The sequence below is a fragment of the Bombyx mori genome, chromosome 15 (assembly GCF_030269925.1).
Source record: "Bombyx mori chromosome 15, ASM3026992v2".
Lineage (NCBI taxonomy): Eukaryota > Metazoa > Arthropoda > Insecta > Lepidoptera > Bombycidae > Bombyx > Bombyx mori.
Genome location: NC_085121.1, coordinates 988,703 through 1,007,794, shown reverse-complemented (window position 1 = coordinate 1,007,794; position 19,092 = coordinate 988,703). Strand labels below are relative to the sequence as shown.

At 36.4% G+C, this 19,092-nt stretch overlaps 3 protein-coding genes and 1 long non-coding RNA gene across 4 annotated transcripts; 2 read left to right on the top strand and 2 right to left on the bottom strand.

The window, feature by feature from the left end:
• Positions 1 to 1,445: 1,445 nt before the first annotated feature.
• On the bottom strand, positions 1,446 to 5,352 carry LOC101737449 (cap-specific mRNA (nucleoside-2'-O-)-methyltransferase 2). The gene is made up of 4 exons (XM_038016099.1): positions 4,510 to 5,352; positions 4,224 to 4,409; positions 3,687 to 3,807; positions 1,446 to 2,877 (listed from the first exon to the last, which is right to left on the bottom strand). Exons 1-4 carry the CDS (start codon positions 4,996 to 4,998, stop codon positions 1,586 to 1,588), a joined length of 2,088 nt encoding a protein of 695 aa, XP_037872027.1. The 5' UTR covers positions 4,999 to 5,352; the 3' UTR covers positions 1,446 to 1,585.
• Positions 5,353 to 5,434: 82 nt separating this feature from the next.
• Positions 5,435 to 12,114, top strand: LOC134200149 (uncharacterized). Its single transcript, XR_009974934.1, has 2 exons — positions 5,435 to 5,579; positions 11,771 to 12,114. It is a non-coding gene; the product is annotated as an uncharacterized LOC134200149 (long non-coding RNA).
• Positions 6,955 to 8,761, top strand: LOC101737823 (RNA-binding protein 45). The gene has a single exon (XM_021349490.3). It carries the CDS (start codon positions 7,248 to 7,250, stop codon positions 8,706 to 8,708), a length of 1,461 nt encoding a protein of 486 aa, XP_021205165.1. The 5' UTR covers positions 6,955 to 7,247; the 3' UTR covers positions 8,709 to 8,761.
• LOC101737690 (uncharacterized) lies at positions 9,210 to 14,291 on the bottom strand. Its single transcript, XM_004928634.5, has 2 exons — positions 13,463 to 14,291; positions 9,210 to 12,904 (listed from the first exon to the last, which is right to left on the bottom strand). Exons 1-2 carry the CDS (start codon positions 13,997 to 13,999, stop codon positions 12,749 to 12,751), a joined length of 693 nt encoding a protein of 230 aa, XP_004928691.2. The 5' UTR covers positions 14,000 to 14,291; the 3' UTR covers positions 9,210 to 12,748.
• Positions 14,292 to 19,092: the final 4,801 nt, after the last annotated feature.

The following is a 19,092-nucleotide window of genomic DNA, read 5'->3' as shown; positions in this document are numbered from 1 at the left end:
ATATTATTTTTTACGATTTATGAATCCCTTATTAATAAATAACAAATCAAAATAATTTAACATAAATCCACACAAGTAACATCCCATACCAGGCACCAACCGACTGACCATGGAATTAGAGATATGGAATAAACTCAGTAAAATGTTGGTTATTTCTCAGTTATGTTTATGTTGCTTAAATGGGTGGACGAGCTCACGCCCCCCCCCCCCCGTCACCGTTCCCGTCGAAACGTAAATTAACCGTCAGACACAGCCCACTGAGTTTCTCGCCGGATCTTCTCAGTGAGTCGCGTTTCCGATCCGATAATACATTCTGCGAAGCACGGCTCTTGCTAGGGTTCGTGTTAGCAACGTCGTCAGGTTTGAGCCCCGTGAGCTCACCTACCAGTTAAGGTTCCGCTGAAATAGCCTCTCAAGGCTATCAGCTTAGGTAGGAATAAAAAAACCTACCCCTGGTGTTAAGTGGTTACTGGAGCCCATAGACATTTGCAACGTAAATGTGCCACCCACCTTGAGATATAAGTTCTAACTTCTAAGGTCTCAAGTAGGTATAAGTATAGTTACAACGGCTGCCCCACCCTTCAAACCGAAACGCATTACAACTTCATGGCAGAAATAGGCGGGGTGGCGGGTGGCGGTACCTACCCGTGCGGACTCACAAGAGGTCCTAATTTTATAATAATTTGCGGGTTTTATTTTTATTACACGATGTTATTCCTTCACTGTGGAAGTCATTCGTGAACATTTGTATTAGAAAAATTGGTACCCGTCTGCGGGATTCGAACACCAGTGCACCGCTAGATACGAATACACCAGAAATCTTATCCTTTAGGCCACGACGACCTCAGAGTACAGTAAAAGCTCTTTATTCGCGGAGTATATGTTCCGTAAATATGCCGCGAACATAGAAATCGTGAAATTTCATTTATCAGGCAGCGAAGACGGCTCCTGTCAAAGACAGAACCAATACAGCGGCGATGTCATATCAATTTAGCGTTTTGTTTTAGGCCTGGTGGTAATAAGATCTATTTAACTTTTTATTAGTCTATTTGACGACGCGTTTACAAATGATATTCGATTGGATACCTACTTATCGGAATTCCTTTTTAACAATGTATCGATTACGTCCGCGCAACGGCGTATCCAGGAGGGGGGTCATGACCCCCCCCTGAGCTAGTTCCAGGACTTGAACTAACTTGGACTAATTGAAGAACATCATGATTTATTTATTATCTTAACTTGCCCACGACTATGTGACCCCCTCCCGGCGCCAAACCTGGATCCGCCCTTGCGTCCGCGAATAAAGAAATTTTTAGCATTTTTTTTAAATCCCCTAATAGTGAAAACGCAAATGAAGCGCGAACAAGGAACTTTTATTGTATGTTACATGAAAGTTTTAATATATTTATTTACGTAGAGCTCATCATCGTAATAAAAAATATATAGAACCACATTGAGATAACTTTATTAAACATATTTCAAACAGACACAACAATTACACAGGTAAAGTACACTAGAAAAATACATTAAATTTCAAGTCTTGAATTCAGAATATTAGAGTAAATGCAAAAGACGAACATACATTTTATATTAATTTCTCTATTTTTGACAAATACTCAATACACTTATTCCTGTAAAAGGTGTTATTGTAGAACACGATGCTATAGTAAAAATCTCCGGCATTCGTTGTTTGTACATTCAACGAATTCAACAAATCCTTTTTGTCATCATCTAATACATTATCACATTCAGTTTCAATACTTTCTAAGTATTTCAGTCCAGATGGATCCTTAAGATTTCTTAAAACTATACCATTGGTTGATGTAAACCCAATTTTCTCGAAACATTTAACAGAGAGAATATATAGAATGCTCACGATAAAATGGGTTAAAGCATTCATATTCTGTATTACAAGAGTCTCGTTTGAAGATAAATTTCTCAAATATTTCATTATAGATCTAAAACAGTTTTTCTCATATTTATAAAAACTTTCACTGCAACGGTACTCCTGTACGCAGAGCACTTTGTCCACTTCATAATCTAGTGCCGTTAAATTGACATCACGATTACTATCTGTACATACTGCAATGTGTTTAAATTCTTTCTCTTCTAAAATCTTTTGATATAGCTTAAATATTGGCACGAATATAAATTTTGAGCTATTAATTTTTTGTAAAGGTCGTCCAAAAGTAAATGTTAATTCTATTTCTTTAGGAGCATCATAAAATCTCTTCCATTTGACCGGTTCATTTATCAACACTGTAGGATTCGTTAGGACTTCAGCATGCAGATATGAGTTCAAATTGTGCAATTTCTCTCGTAAAGACATCTTTGAATAGAGCTGTCGTTCAGTGTAAGATCCTCGGTGGTATCTGGGATTCATATTGATTTTGTTCTCCTCATGTAGAATACCTTTGAGTATCTCCTCATGAGAATTTAAGGGTTTCAAGTCATAATGCCAAATAAATTCGTCAGCAACAACAGCCCTTATTTTCTTTATATTTCGGTGTAGAGCGATATTATTCTGCATTAAGTATGCCTGCAGGTTATTATTGATAACTTGACATTGTATTGAACAAAAGTAACATGCGCACTCTTGGATTTGCTTCAAAAATGTATCTGGGATGTCATCAAGTCGGAATAATGATAAATTTCCATATAGTTCCGTTCCATATGCTGACATGAGTACCGGCGTAAACTTCTCCAGTATAGACATTCCTTTATAATTTAAGCACACTGCATACACTTCAGAGTTGCCCTGTCTCGAGGTGACCGGTTTGTAGATGTTAACTTCAGAGAACAAATGATTAATTAGGTAAAGCAGACTCACAGTGCTATGTTCGAAGATAGTAAAAAGCTTGAATATTAAAGTTCCACCTAAAATAAAAATAATAAAATTTGTAGCTTTTAAGTCAGAACATTTTGTCTGTACGGGTTGGCAAAATTGTCCTCTTATAACTAGTAGCTTCCCAATAAGAATGCATACTTTTATCAACCATTTTCCCTAACTAAAGTAGCAATAGGATGTTTTTTGAAGATACAGCTGATTTGTGCCTTTTTTTTTGTTTCGGGCCCGTGGCCGATCCTCCTACGAGGTCGCCGCGCCTGCGAGGCGCGCGGTGTATGTGGGACTTGACGATCTGCAAGGTGTTGGGAGCAGACCGCAGACCTAAGGAATTTTAGGGCCCTACCGCACTGAACATCCCCGCCCTTCAAACCGAAACGCATTACTGCTTAACAGCAGAAATAGGCAGGGTGGTGGTACCTACCCGTGCGGACTCACAGGAGGTCCTACAACCAGTAACTACTTCTTCACAGCTGAAATAGGTAGGGTGATGGTACCTACCCATGCACTCACAGGAGATTTACCACCAGTAATAGATTTCAAGTTGTTACAATTACATTTTGCATCACAAACCATAGAGGCACAGCTAATCTGCTGCCGACCACCTACAATTGTGCTGTTGAGTAATTAATTGTAATAAATGTAAGCATTTCTCTGTGTATGGTACAGTACATTAGGACTGTGATGGATGTTTAAAATAGTTGTGCTTGACTATATTTTGGTGCTAGCACTACCCTGTAACTGGCATCACACATTAACATTACTTTGCACTACATTACATTACTAACATTATTTTGAATACAGTATAATAGCATCCTGTTAATGTAATAATTCAACATACCCTGGCTTAATGCTTGCAGGGCAGTAGTGATTTCACAGTAATGTAATAGAGATGTTGCCTCTTCCTGTGCATCAGGTGCCTGTAGACAATCAATGGAGCCATCTGCCGTCACTAACATAACCTACACACCAAAATTTTCATTTTCAATTTTCATCATGTTTCAATCCAATTTAAAAATGCTCTAATTAATCTGAAAAGCTAAAATTCCATAAATTATTTGTTATTTATACATTTAGAACAGATTTAGCAACCAAGTCTAAAATATGGCATGTATCCTGAAAAGAATGTACACAGCTAACACAGTTTTTACTAATGTGACTTAAAAGGTACTTACTACATAATTCTTCTTGTTATTGAGATTTATTCTAATGTAATGGAAGACAAACTAAACCAACCAAAGCCAAGTGATTTCGACGCCTCAGGGGTTTGTCATTAAATTTAGTGACGTTACTTAGAATTTACAATGTACTTTAATTTTAAAAATAGATAAGACAAGACAAACTTCATTACTATTCTTGATGATCACATTTAACTCACCTTTCCAAGGGATTTCGCTTTTCTAATGATGGCTTGTGAATTTTCCCAATCCATTAAGTTACCAGTATTGTCTACCCCAAAATGCCAGTTATCTAGGGTGTGAAACATGAACCTGTCATCACTGATCATGCTCGATGGGGAATTACCCTCATAGTATGGATTTAGTGTGTTAGCAACCCAGGTCCACTGTAATATTTCCATTCAGTTATATATTTTATATAACAACAACAGACTCTAAAATTTTATCTATTTTTTTTCAGTTTCTTTTTAATAATTTTTTACTCACCTGTATCCCAGGATGATTTAACTTCAAATAGTGGTTCAAAGATGTGATGAATGCTCCCGGTGCCTCACACAAGTGCAATGATACCATCTTACGCTCAGATTTTACATCTGCAGGTATAATATTGTAAGTTCGGGCACATTCATAAAACTTTGTCCACGCTTGTGTAAGAAATTCAGGGTTGATTGTGCATCTTATTTTCCAAGTGACTTCTCCAGCTGGATTCCTCCGACGAGTATGGCTGCTCCACTCTTCTATATCGAAATCATTCAACTGACTCTTATGAAAGTTAAGTCGACTTTTTAAAACCTCGAGTTCCTTCACCTGCCACGGTGGTACTGAAAACCAGGTTCCTTCTTCGGGTAGTTTCCAATCATCATTGAAACGAAATTTAAATTTTTTATTGAATAAATCACATAATTCATCGTTGAAATTGTCATTATTGCAAAATCTTTGACGGAAATGAACAAAATCGTCGGATTTATGATACATTTCGATTTAAACTCAATATATAAATTAAAACAATAAAAAGAATTCTTTACAATAGCAGCCTTCAAACTTCACGTCGCTGATTGCTGTAATAAGTGTTTCCCACATGTAAATGTTTCATGTTTTACAAACAACAGTGTTTTATTACACGATAAATCTAATATATGTGATCAGATCTCTCTGTAGGGAATTGAAATTAATTGTTTATTTATGAACAACAAACAGTGTGAAAATGTACCATCTTTTTTTATTGATCCGTCCATTAGACACGCAAATGCATTATAGGCCATACAGCTAAGTATTCCAACATTTCCAACAATCGTCGAAGACTTGTCCGTTAGATACTGAATCTGTGGCACACCATTATGATATTGACGAACTTTTTGGCGGGAACGCGAGGAGCGATTTGTTTTATTTTGACAAATAGTCAAGTCAATAGTGTTTCTTCAGGTTTAAATGTACACATTTAACGGTGGTTTATTAACTATTTAATATCTGTGAAAGTGCACAAATGTGGGAAAATTAAACAAAGCCGCTGGACGAACTTCTCGGGATCCTTCAAAAAGTCCACTGCAAAAATCTCAGTAAATGACCACCATTTTACTGATAATATTTCATCCCATATCATCTCATTTATTTAATTTCATAATACCATTTTTTATATAAAAAAAAGTTTTCATTAAAATTATAATATCGCTCAGCTGGCAATCTTTTTTTTTTTTTATAACAACGAGAGGCAAACGAGCAAGACGGGTCACCTGATGGTAAGTGATTCACCGCCGCCCACGGTCACCAGCGTTTAAGCCAGTGCGTTGCCTACCCTTCGTGTATACCTCACACATAAATGGGCTGAAGCCTTGGAAAGCAAGGGCGAGGCTCTCGCTGTGAGCTTTGACATCGCGAAGGCCTTCGGCAAGGTCTGGCATAGGGCACTTCTATCGAAGCTTCCAGCTTACGGAATCCCTGAGGGACTCTGCAAGTGGATCGCTAGCTTTTTGGATTGGACGGAGCATCACAGTTGTCGTCGACAGCTGCGTTGTACACGAGAGGCGATTAAAACTTGTGTCTGAAGTGGAGAACTCTCTGCGGCGGGTCTCCAAGTGGGGTGAACTAAATTCAGTTCAGTTCAACCCATTGCACACACACACACACAGACACAGACACAGGTTTGCGCGTTCACTGCGAAGAAGGACCCTTTTGTCATGGCGCTGGAATTTCAAGGAGTGCCCCGCAGCTTTCCGCGAGTATCGGGATTCTGGGGGTCGATATTTCGAGCGATGTCCAGTTTCGGAGTCATTTGGAAGGTAAAGCCAAATTGGCCTCTAAAATGTTGAGAGTCCTCAACAGAGCGAAGCGGTATTTTACGCCTGGGCCGACCTCGCGTGGAGTACTGCTCTCACCTCTGGGCCGGGGCTCCCAAATACCAGCTACTTCTATTTGACTCCATACAGAAACGGGCTGTTCGGATGGTCGATAGTCTTGCTCTCGCGGATCGCTTGGAACCTCTGGGTCTACGGAGGGACTTCGGTTCTCTCTGTGTTTTATACCGTATGGTCCATGGGGAATGCTCTGAGGAATTATTCGAGATGATCCCCTCATCTCCTCTTTATCATCGCACCTCCCGCCATCCGAACAGAGTTCATCCATATTATCTGGAACCGCTGCGTTCATCGACAGTGCGTTTCCAAAGATCTTTTTTGCCACGTACCATCCGGCTTTGGAATGAACTCCCCTCCACGGTGTTTTCCGAGCGCTATGACATGTCCTTCTTCAAACGAGGCTTGCGGAGAGTACTTTATGGTAGGCAGCGGCTTGGCTCTGCCCCTGGCATTGCTGGCGTCCATGAGCGACGGTGACCACTTACCATCAGGTGGGCCGTATGCCTGCCTACAAAGGCAATAAAAATAATAATAATAAGACGACTTAAAGGTCTTAGTTACCAGGTTATAAAATCCTTTTAAAAAAAAGTAGCTTCTTATGTACCATATAAAATTACAATATTAATGTATGTATGTATCGTTGGTACCTGCTTGAGTACCGTATCTTCTTTATTTTATTCTAAAACTTCAAAAGTTGAATATCTTGAAATATGTATTATGTAGTAAATCAGTAAATAATTAATCAGTTAAAGAAACAGTTGACGACAGACTAGACAGATTACATTTCGTTTAATATTTTGACGTGATTTTGACTGAACCTATTGTTAAACCAGACTGTGCTACAATTGCTTACCCAAACCTACGTTATACAAAATGAACCATGTGGCACGCAACGACGACAAACCACCATATTCCAGAATTTTCATAGTTTGCAGCAAACAATACCGCGAACACGACTTACGACCGTTTTTTGAAAAGTATGGCGAAATTGAAGACATGTACCTACCAAGGGACCGCAACACAGGCGAGACTAGAGGTATCGCTTACATTAAATATGCTAAAACATCATCAGCAGCCACTGCCATAGAGGAATTACACATGACTACCTTACTTGACAATCACAAACCCATCAAAGTTATGGTCGCCTCTGACAAAAATGACTATCAAAGTAACAGTTACGACAAATACAGAAGACTATTTATCAAAGTTCCCAAAACGATGACTGAGAAAGAAATTCGGCAATATTTTTCCAGTTATGGAAAAGTTGAGTCAGTGCGTTTACAGAGAGACAAATTGACTGACGAAAGTAAAGGATTTGCTTATGTGAATTTTACAACTTTTTCGGAAACTGCGAAAGCGTTTGAGCAGTGTGATAAAACGTATAAAGCTATTTTTGCCACACCGAAAGATGAGCTTAAAAGGCCCAGGAACAGTTTAGAAGGACTTGACTGCTATTCCAGTAATTCTAATCTAACTAAATCTCATGTTTATGCTGATCACGGCCATCATGTTAACGATGAGTTTAATAAAGATTATTTGACATTAATTTCAAAGACTAAAGAACAAGACTTTGACACTGTGTCAGTTAAATGCACACCACCAGTGCTACAAAAACACCTTGAAAGACTGTTTAATATTGTACCAGGAATGATTGAATTTAAATACACTATGGACCAAGGTAACCGTGTTTGTCGAGCATCAGTTACATATGACAGTCAAAAGGCAGCAGCTTATTCTGTCGAAACTATAAATAATTTTGAATATCCATCTGGAGAGGTTATCAGTGTTAAACCTGACATTAGCCCACTCACCAAAGCAACTTCTACCTTGAATAACATAGTTAATAATATTAAAAACTCTGTAGATGGAAACCCAAATCTATTGCAGCTTGCAGATGCCATAGCACAGGCTTCCTCGTTAATAAAAACAGCTACAATTGGAAGGAAAAGCCCAATAGATGATAAAGATGATGGTTTCTGTAATGTATGTCTTCCCCCTATAAAACCCTTGGCTAGCAGTAACTGCAGAGTCGCTCAGAGATGTTTCTTAGTCTTTAGACCCCATCCACCTCCCATGGCAGCTTTGATGAATGCTTTTTGTAGATTTGGTGGCCTCATAGAAATAACGACATACCCTAACAAGAATTTTGCTTTTGCTAAATATGATTCAGTGAAGTCAGCACAGGAAGCAATTAAAACTCTAAATGGTGCAACTTTATGTGGGGTGAATCTGAAAGTGTTGGAGGCTGAGGAAAAAAATACGAAAGAGAAGATGTGTGTTGACGATGATGATGACATAGAGAGAAAACGGATGAAGTTAAACAACAAAGACTGACAGTTTTGTAATTGTAGTAAATTAAAATTATTTTTTATGATATTTGAAACTGACTGATTGACCTCTTCTTCTACTTCATCATTCCCTCGCTGCTGACGATCGCGACCACATGTCCTCATTTTAGCACATCATGTGTCACCCCTCATAACTGCTGTTAAATGTTTATTACAAAGTAGCAAGTATGTCAATTTGCAAAATAAAATTAACAATTTTTTTTTGTTGCTTAGGCGGTTGGACGAGCTCACAGCCCACCTGGTGTTAAGTAGTTACTGGCCCATAGACATCTATAACGTAAATGCTCCACCCACCTTGAGATATAAGTTCTAAGGTCTCAAGTATAGTTACAACATCTGCCCTACCCTTCAAATCGAAATGCATTACTGTTTCACGGCAGAAATAGGCAGGGTGGTGGTGGTACCTACCCGCGCGGACTCACAAGAGGTCCTACCACCAGTAAATTAGTACTGTTAGTCACCAAAAGGGGGGAAATAAATATCTCAATGGACACCAATAATATATTTTATGAAAGTGACACAAACAAGAATGTAATTCATAACTTAAATAAATAAATTAAATACTGATTTTTTTTATGAATTCATTACTAGAACAAAGATTTCAGTGTCGAACAGCATTTTTTTTTAATTCTCGTATAAGAGTACTATTACTTTTTTCTCCAGGAGATTTAATATCATTTGACGAAATCCATAGACATCACAAGGTATATGTCCAACACTAAAAATAGAGGTTGAAATCTCAGTTATATTGCTTCGCGGTACCTACCACTTAATGAATCCAAATACTCACTAGAGAAATTTAACTATAATAACAGATGTACATACTCGAACTGATGCAACGATAAGCAAAGTTCTGGATCGGGCAAGTATCGGCACTTAAGTCCGAATCTCGCACTTTATCGGGACAAATAAATAATTCTCAATGGCATACAACGCACGTTTAAAACCCTGTTCATTTAAAATAAGTTAACGTTCTTCAGCGTTGCAACATCGAGGCACTGCTCAGCATGGGGCGAATGCGGTCATTCTAGCAGGAGACTTTAATTAACAAGGTGACTTATCCGCACACTATACACTTTGTTCGCCACCAGTACCCAGCACCCCACCCTAAAATAATGATTTTCGACCGCATGAATAAGGTTGAGGAAAATATGAAGGAATTGCAACTTAAATAGGGTCACAAAAATACGACTAGTTCGGGCAGTTGTGTTCCCCATATTCCCGTACGCTGCAGGAACGTGGATCCTGCGGGAAGTGACGAAGACGAAGATAAGACGCCCTAGAGATATGGTGCTGGAGGAAGATGCTCAGAGTATCGTGGACTGAATCGCCTATGAAGTGGATTGATCAGATAAAAGCGGCAATGAACGGCTCATCACCATTACACAAATGCACGAGGAGGGAGGCCGTCAGAGACACGAGCGTCGATAAGTCGTTAAGAGCGATACCAACTAGGAAGAAATGGTGAAAATGTCCAACAACAAACTTGAACGGTAGGCGACTCGACCGCATTCATTGATGATCTGGTCATCAAAATCTTTGACCGTACCGTGGGCTTCGAAGGCCAACTACCTAGGCGTCACCAGTGCGTCGGAACACGAAAGTCACAATGTACACACAAGATACAATGTAATTAAATTGATTCTTGGAAACTCCATATGGATGAATGAAGGGATTCCTTGTAATACACTTATCCTACCATTCAATGACCAATAATTAATATATGTAGTGCGATAGAACGGATTCACCCCATTCATGAAACCTCGTTTCACAATTCCCTAGTGAATATTTGGTTCCAGGTGTTTAAATAAAATTTGGCAAAATAATAGAAACAAGAAAAAATCGAAATAAACAAGGTATAAAGGTGCCGCTCCCGAAACCGAACTGTCAATTAGGTAGAGTAGACAGCAAACAATATTTCTTTAGTAAAATGAACTTTGGTACAACTGCAGTAAGTGCAAATTCCACTGATCTGTTATAATTTGCAGTGGTTTGTCGTTTCAAAATGAACAACCTTCTTCGTTTTCGGAAACTTACCCAACAGACCCTGCATAACCAAAATTTATAGTAAATATTTTAGTGCACTTAATTCAACTACATACTTAAATCAAACATATTGAATTAAGATTTCAGTACAAACAGGAGATTCTTAAAAACAGGAAGTAATGCTTTTACATTTACATGTGTTAAACGAGATATAAATGAAAATAAAACCTTATTATAAAACATATCTACAGAAACTAACTGCTAAGTCTTTCAGAATTATTAAAAAATAAAGCATATTTTTAGTAAGGCAAACTATATTTAGGAATGTGTGTCAGCTATTTTTGTTAAGCTACACTTTATGCATAACTTGCTAGTCACATAGTGTGGTCACAACGAGCATTACTTCAACCACTCCCAATATTTTTCACAACCAAATTATACATATTTTCACTTTTGTTAATGATCACACACATTGGCAGTAAGTTTTACAATACAAAACTTTGGTACATTAAATGTCTTTTTACACTTTAAATCTTAAATACAAAAAATTCAGACATTGATAATGAATGAAAAATTACATTTTATTCCCATTAATAATGCTTTTTTAAAACTATTAATTCATTGTTTGCTACCTGAATATAATATGAAAATATCTAAAATGAGAAATACGCTTTCTATTTTAAGATTTAGGTTTTACTTAACTCTTAAAATTATAGTATTCACCAGTAACTTAATTAATATTATGTAATCCAATTTAAATGGTATTTGCCATGCTTTTGTGAAAATGCTCACTGAGATGTCATCATTTTAACACTTGAATGCAAACATCAGGGTAATGTAGGAGACTACCACAGAATGTATACATTTTCAGATGCTTCATAAACCACACTTTTTTACAATGAGCAATGAACACTTCAACACATTAAGATAAATATTATGAAAAAAAGCAGTGAATTTTTTTGAAAATTTTTAGTAATTGGATGGATCAAAATCATATCTAGTTTCTTGGTAAAATTGAGAGCTTTTGTTAGTTCGTATTGAACTATTGTCTTCTTTTTACAGTGCCTGTTAATTGCGGAAGAAAGGTCAATAGTTTAAGACAACTGGATTATAACTGACACAAAAATTTAATGAGATGCAGGTAACGTGCATTCGGCTAAGTCCGAAAATCGAGTTATTCTATGGATTATTCTATAACAGTGGAAAGTTTTATTTACCATTAAATGCCAACATCAACAAATGTTACTTTTTGAAGGTAATCCAAAACGAAAATGAATATATTTCTTACTTAAATAAAGTTTACTTTTAACTGTTAACTCTACATTGCACTTTTATAAAGAATAATGACTCAGGTCTCTTGTAGTATAGATGTTATTTAATAAAGACAATCTTTTCAACTGAATAAAGCAGCCCAAGTTTGTAGCAATTATTCTACCAATTTTGAATGGTCCATGAAAATACAAACATCCTAAACAACTCTTTCAAATTCTTTTCATAACTGTCCGAATGCACCCTTTTGCACATGTTCTTCAGACACATTGAGAAAATTATTAGGCATTGACTGAAAAGCGTATTTTCAGATAAATATAAACACTTATCTTTACATAGCGAAAGAGCCACACATACAATATACTGTGAATACAAATTCTAGAAAAACTCTACTTTTTACACATATGAGAACCCTCACCTTGGGATTGGCCAAACCAAAAATTTCAGATGTTGGTTCTGTATCAAAATCGTCATTTTTATACCAATTTAGATATTTTGAAATTAATCATTAAGGTTCATATTTAATAATGCATTGCATCAGTAGTATCAGTATAAACTAATATATGACTTTGACCTTTACTGATTACCATGGCATTGTTTGAAATTCACATTAAATCTATTACAGATTATATATCTTTAAGAATTTAGAAAAACATTGCGGTACTCCAACGACTACACTCGAATACATTTTATAAATTATTACTTTCAACTTCTAAAGTTGAAATTCAGATGTGACAATACTTGATTTACTTTTCAATTAATACTGCATGTTTACTGGTAATTTTTGTTCTGCAGTAAATATGTGACTTCATTGATACCTGTGAGCAATTTAGCAATTATTTGTTCGTATTGCAAAGCATTTTGATTATTCACCTCTGGTTGTACTGTTGCACTGTTTTCGCTCAGAGCTGTCTTTGCCTGCACCATCTGAAATATTATTTGACTAAATTAGTACTAATTATGTGATTAGTTAATTTAATTCATTTGTATATTATTCACTTTTTTATGAATATATGAATTAATTGTTTTCATAAGACAATGAATAAATAACAATATATGAGACATAAATGTATGAATGGTTGAAGAACACAGTAACATCTATATATTAATACATCATTTATAATTATTTATTTAAGACTCCTCTATTCAAGTTTTGATTCTAGTGGGCAAGTTTTTTTTTTATCTATGGAAACAGATTTATATGTTCCATAAAAACTTCCATGACAGAATGGAATGGAACACAAACTCAAAATTAATAAATTTGAATCTGGTGCCAGAGATAGATACCAATTTTAGCTGCTTATTTCTGTTCCAAACTAGGCCCATGTTTGAAGAGTCATGAAATACAATAGTCTTCATCCTCTGGTCTTAAAACGGTTGTTAACTTTCAAGCTATGGATGACCTAATAGAACCTATGGGTTCATTCAAAGGAAAGCTGTGAACTTCCTATTTAATTCAATAAAAAAATTTAAACAAGTTTAAACCTGGGTGAACAAGTTGACATCCTGGCACAGTTGAACCAGTTTATTCTCTAACTCTGTGTTCTTAGGACTAACATCATTCTTATTCAACTTGATGTTTGCAAGGCGTTTGCCCAGTTGTTCCAGGCTAGAAGCATATTGTTCCCACTCTAGACATTCTATTTCCTTATTAACTCTTAGCTGCAGTTGTGTGAGAATGAAATTTCTTCGCAAATCTTCAGCGTACATCTTCATTGTGTTTATAACGTCGTCCAAATCTATTTCCATTGCGTTTTCTTCCATGTCCGGCATTAATAGCTTTGGCATGCCCGCGTCCAAAAACTTCGCAATGTCCTCATGTCTAAGATTGTTACCAGATTCTGAGTTAGAATTCTGTAAATTTGGTATAGTATCGAACATGGACTTTACTTCACGCATTATGCGCTGTGAATCTTCCAGCTCTTTATCTAAATTATGAGCAATCTTCTCCAGCGTATTAAGCTGAAGAACGGATTGTATGTATTGAGCAAAATCGTCAGGATTCGCTTTGTTATCCACCATGATGCACTTTTTCGGTTATGAACGTCGTTCAAAACAGGTGTTTTGGTGAAAACTGCAAGCAATGAGAGATATTCTCTACATGAAACAAAATTTAATATCGAAAACTAGTTTCCTGTTTGAAAATCAATGAAGGGTTACATAGGTAGGTATGTAGGTAGGTAGGTATTGCAAAATACAGACAAGATAAACTAGAAAATATTGATCATCAAGATTTTAAGCTGAAAAACCTAATGTTGATGGTGTACAGCATAGACTATCACCTCATATGACATTTTCCGGTGTCTAAAGCACTGAAGTAGGAAACCTATAGGTCTATGGTCTAAAGTCATGTATTTTGTCATTAATGTCGATTGTCAAATTACTCGATAAGCAAAAGTATTTAACCATACAGCCTAATTTTGTAGATATATAATATTATTTAAAATGAAACATGGCATGAAATGAAATTAAAGGTGAAATGAGATGAGATGAAATATAATCTCAGTAAAATTTCATTTACTGAGACTTTTTTCAGTGGACTTTTTGGAGGATCCCGAGAAGTTACGTCCAGCGGTTTTGTTTTATTTTCCCATATTTGTGCACTTTCATAGATATTAAATAGTTAATAAAACACCGTTGTTACGTATTTAAACCCGAAGAAACACTAAATACACAAAATAAAACAAATCACACAACTTCACTTCTCGCGTTTCTCTAAGAAGTCCTGCCAAATTAAATGTAATGTAATGACAGAATGGTTAATCATATACTTATTTTTTTATAGATAATATATATAGATAATGGTCATTAAGCATAGAACGAGGACAGTCCAGAACCTGGAAGTCATTCTGGATTCTGGATGCATTTAGGTGATGACCATAGACCTATATAGTAGGGACACGACATATTGTTCTATACGCACAATTGCTTATATAAATAGCACCCATTTTGAAGGCACACACATAAACATATATCTATCTCGTTCTTACTCAGCACTTTAACTCGCAAGAAAACAATATAACAGTATTTCAGTGCGTACATAAAATGAAACATGAATATACGTAAATGTCTCCGTCTCCGTCTAATGAGGCCGAAAATCCGCCATGTTTTGCGCGCCAAATGTCATTGTCACGTCAGTTCGGCCGTCTGTTTTGGGTTGTACATTATTTATTGACTTTGATATCGATTTAATATGATTGCTTATATAAAATTTCTAATTTTATCATGTATAAACGGATCCTCAGGGTGGTGGCGACAATTGAGACAATTTACATCCACACGAAATAATATATTCTCTTTTGTACACGTTACGGTGGGTAGAATACGAATGTAACAGAGATATGCTAACCGCCGGTATTTATACAATCATCTTGACCTATTTTAATACAAACTTAGTAGGTAATATTAAACATTGTTCATCTTAATTATTCTGCCGATTATTTACGTACAATTATTATTTAATAATATCGAATTATGTAACATAAATAACATTAATGCCTATTGCGCCGTAAGGTTTATTGCGCCGGAAGCTGTCAAGCTGAAGGCGCCAATAAAATATTATAAGTATAAAGAAATATGAATGAACTATTTACTTGATTATGAAATTACTAATTATATTATAAGACAATAATAAGTTCTATATATTTCCTAAGTTCGTAAATAATTTATTATGTGAGGCCGGAAGTGTTGCTCGGTAACATTCGGCCATCCTGTGTATGCCGTGTCCCACGGCGACCAGCGCTGCAATTGGCGCCTCGTCTGTTGCTGGTGTTTGGCAACTGAAATTGACATGTTTAAGCAGTAATTACATCTTGTATTATCTAATTCATACGACTTAGTTGTGCATCACACACACACATTTGTTGTACATCACACACACACATTTGTTGTACATCACACACACACATTTGTTGTACATCACACACACACATTTGTTGTACATCACACACATTTGTTGTACATCACACACACACATTTGTTGTACATCACACACACACATTTGTTGTACATCACACACACACATTTGTTGTACATCACACACACACATTTGTTGTACATCACACACACATTTGTTGTACATCACACACACACATTTGTTGTACATCACGCAGCTTTTAGTTGTTGTACATCACGCAGCTTTTATTTGTTGTACATCACGCAGCTTTTATTTGTTGTACATCACGCAGCTTTTATTTGTTGTACATCACGCAGCTTTTATTTGTTGTACATCACGCAGCTTTTAGTTGTTGTACATCACGCAGCTTTTAGTTGTTGTACATCACGCAGCTTTTAGTTGTTGTACATCACGCAGCTTTTAGTTGTTGTACATCACGCAGCTTTTAGTTGTTGTACATCACGCAGCTTTTAGTTGTTGTACATCACGCAGCTTTTAGTTGTACATCACGCAGCTTTTAGTTGTTGTACATCACGCAGCTTTTAGTTGTTGTACATCACGCAGCTTTTAGTTGTTGTACATCACGCAGCTTTTAGTTGTTGTACATCACGCAGCTTTTAGTTGTTGTACGTCACGCAGCTTTTAGTTGTTGTACGTCACGCAGATTTTAGTTGTTGTACGTCACACAGATTTTAGTTGTTGTACGTCACACAGATTTTAGTTGTTGTACGTCACACAGATTTTAGTTGTTGTACGTCACACAGATTTTAGTTGTTGTACGTCACACAGATTTTAGTTGTTGTACGTCACACAGATTTTAGTTGTTGTACGTCACACAGATTTTAGTTGTTGTACGTCACACAGATTTTAGTTGTTGTACGTCACACAGATTTTAGTTGTTGTACGTCACACAGATTTTAGTTGTTGTACGTCACACAGATTTTAGTTGTTGTACGTCACACAGATTTTAGTTGTTGTACGTCACACAGATTTTAGTTGTTGTACGTCACACAGATTTTAGTTGTTGTACGTCACACAGATTTTAGTTGTTGTACGTCACACAGATTTTAGTTGTTGTACGTCACACAGATTTTAGTTGTTGTACGTCACACAGATTTTAGTTGCTGTACGTCACACAGATTTTAGTTGCTGTACGTCACACAGATTTTAGTTGCTGTACATCACACAGATTTTAGTTGTTGTACATCACACAGATTTTAGTTGTTGTACATCAAACAGATTTTAGTTGTTGTACGTCACACAGATTTTAGTTGTTGTACGTCACACAGATTTTAGTTGTTGTACGTCACACAGATTTTAGTTGTTGTACGTCACACAGATTTTAGTTGTTGTACGTCACACAGATTTTAGTTGTTGTACGTCACACAGATTTTAGTTGTTGTACGTCACACAGATTTTAGTTGTTGTACGTCACACAGATTTTAGTTGTTGTACGTCACACAGATTTTAGTTGTTGTACGTCACACAGATTTTAGTTGTTGTACGTCACACAGATTTTAGTTGTTGTACGTCACACAGATTTTAGTTGTTGTACGTCACACAGATTTTAGTTGTTGTACGTCACACAGATTTTAGTTGTTGTACGTCACACAGATTTTAGTTGTTGTACGTCACACAGATTTTAGTTGTTGTACGTCACACAGATTTTAGTTGTTGTACGTCACACAGATTTTAGTTGTTGTACGTCACACAGATTTTAGTTGTTGTACGTCACACAGATTTTAGTTGTTGTACGTCACACAGATTTTAGTTGTTGTACGTCACACAGATTTTAGTTGTTGTACGTCACACAGATTTTAGTTGTTGTACGTCACACAGATTTTAGTTGTTGTACGTCACACAGATTTTAGTTGTTGTACGTCACACAGATTTTAGTTGTTGTACGTCACACAGATTTTAGTTGTTGTACGTCACACAGATTTTAGTTGTTGTACGTCACACAGATTTTAGTTGTTGTACGTCACACAGATTTTAGTTGTTGTACGTCACACAGATTTTAGTTGCTGTACGTCACACAGATTTTAGTTGCTGTACGTCACACAGATTTTAGTTGCTGTACATCACACAGATTTTAGTTGTTGTACATCACACAGATTTTAGTTGTTGTACATCAAACAGATTTTAGTTGTTGTACATCACACAGATTTTAGTTGTTGTACATCACACAGATTTTAGTTGTTGTACATCACACAGATTTTAGTTGTTGTACATCACACAGATTTTAGTTGTTGTACATCACACAGATTTTATTTATAACTTATGCAGCCTCTATCCTGATTTAGTTTGATTTGGTTTTTTCAGATACTTACAATTCTGAGTCAGTAGATATTCATACTACTTTGTAGACTCATTTTTATTAGTAATAATTTCCACGCGCGCTTATGAATCAATTATGTTTCCATTCAATGATTTTGTTTCAGATATTAATTATTTTTAAAAAGCAATCTTTCGACCTTACAATTCCACCCAAAATTACATAGGACATACAGCCCAGCTCAAAATATACAGAATTAACAAGAAATGTTTCATTAGTGTTAATATTGAGATAAACTTGTACCAAAGCAGCACTTTACTGTGGTATTATACAGCTGTGTCCTAACAAGTCTGTCATGTAATCTCATTTCACTAAGAGTACTAATAAAAGTATCACTACTACCCACGAATGTAACAGAATTTTGTGATATTGATATTAGGTTGATTTATCATTGATTCTCAGATGATTAAATCTATATCAGCGATGTCGTAATTCGTTATTTCCACAAAGCCACAATAATGTTGTCTATATGAACATTCATGGGGGAAGTTCCTAAAGAGGTCGACGAGTATGCGCCTCCAAAACCTCTCATTGTAACCACGGAATGCTCAATCTTTAATTTTTAACTTATCAGCATATGCCACACTTTAATTTGCTGCCCGTATCTATGTATGCAATGAGACTACAGCCATTAATAACCACTGCATTTTGTACAAATATACTTATATGTTGTATGTTGTAAATAAGTCATTACTCACTTTTGGGTGTGAAGAGCTGGCCGCATACCATCAGCTGGCCGACGTGTGTCCCGGGCGATGGCACACTTCACAGCGCGGCTCTTTGCAGTTGTTTGTTTCATCTTCTCTTCGGCAGGCGTAACATTTTTTTGGTTGAAAGTCGGTCCCTCTCGCAACTGGAGCAACAGCACCTTCTCTTCTCCATGTG

Excerpts from the sequence above, each read along its gene's own strand:
- LOC101737449 (XM_038016099.1), bottom strand. The coding sequence starts at position 4,998 with ATGTATCATAAATCCGACGATTTTGTTCATTTCCGTCAAAGATTTTGC. Across the intron at positions 3,808-4,223 it reads AAGCGAAATCCCTTGGAAAG|GTTATGTTAGTGACGGCAGA; the intron begins GTGAGTTAAATG and ends TTTGGTGTGTAG. Across the intron at positions 2,878-3,686 it reads CCTGCAAGCATTAAGCCAGG|GTGGAACTTTAATATTCAAG; the intron begins GTATGTTGAATT and ends TTTTTATTTTAG.
- LOC101737823 (XM_021349490.3), top strand. The coding sequence starts at position 7,248 with ATGAACCATGTGGCACGCAACGACGACAAACCACCATATTCCAGAATT.
- LOC101737690 (XM_004928634.5), bottom strand. The coding sequence starts at position 13,999 with ATGGTGGATAACAAAGCGAATCCTGACGATTTTGCTCAATACATACAA. Across the intron at positions 12,905-13,462 it reads ATGTCAACTTGTTCACCCAG|ATGGTGCAGGCAAAGACAGC; the intron begins GTTTAAACTTGT and ends ATAATATTTCAG.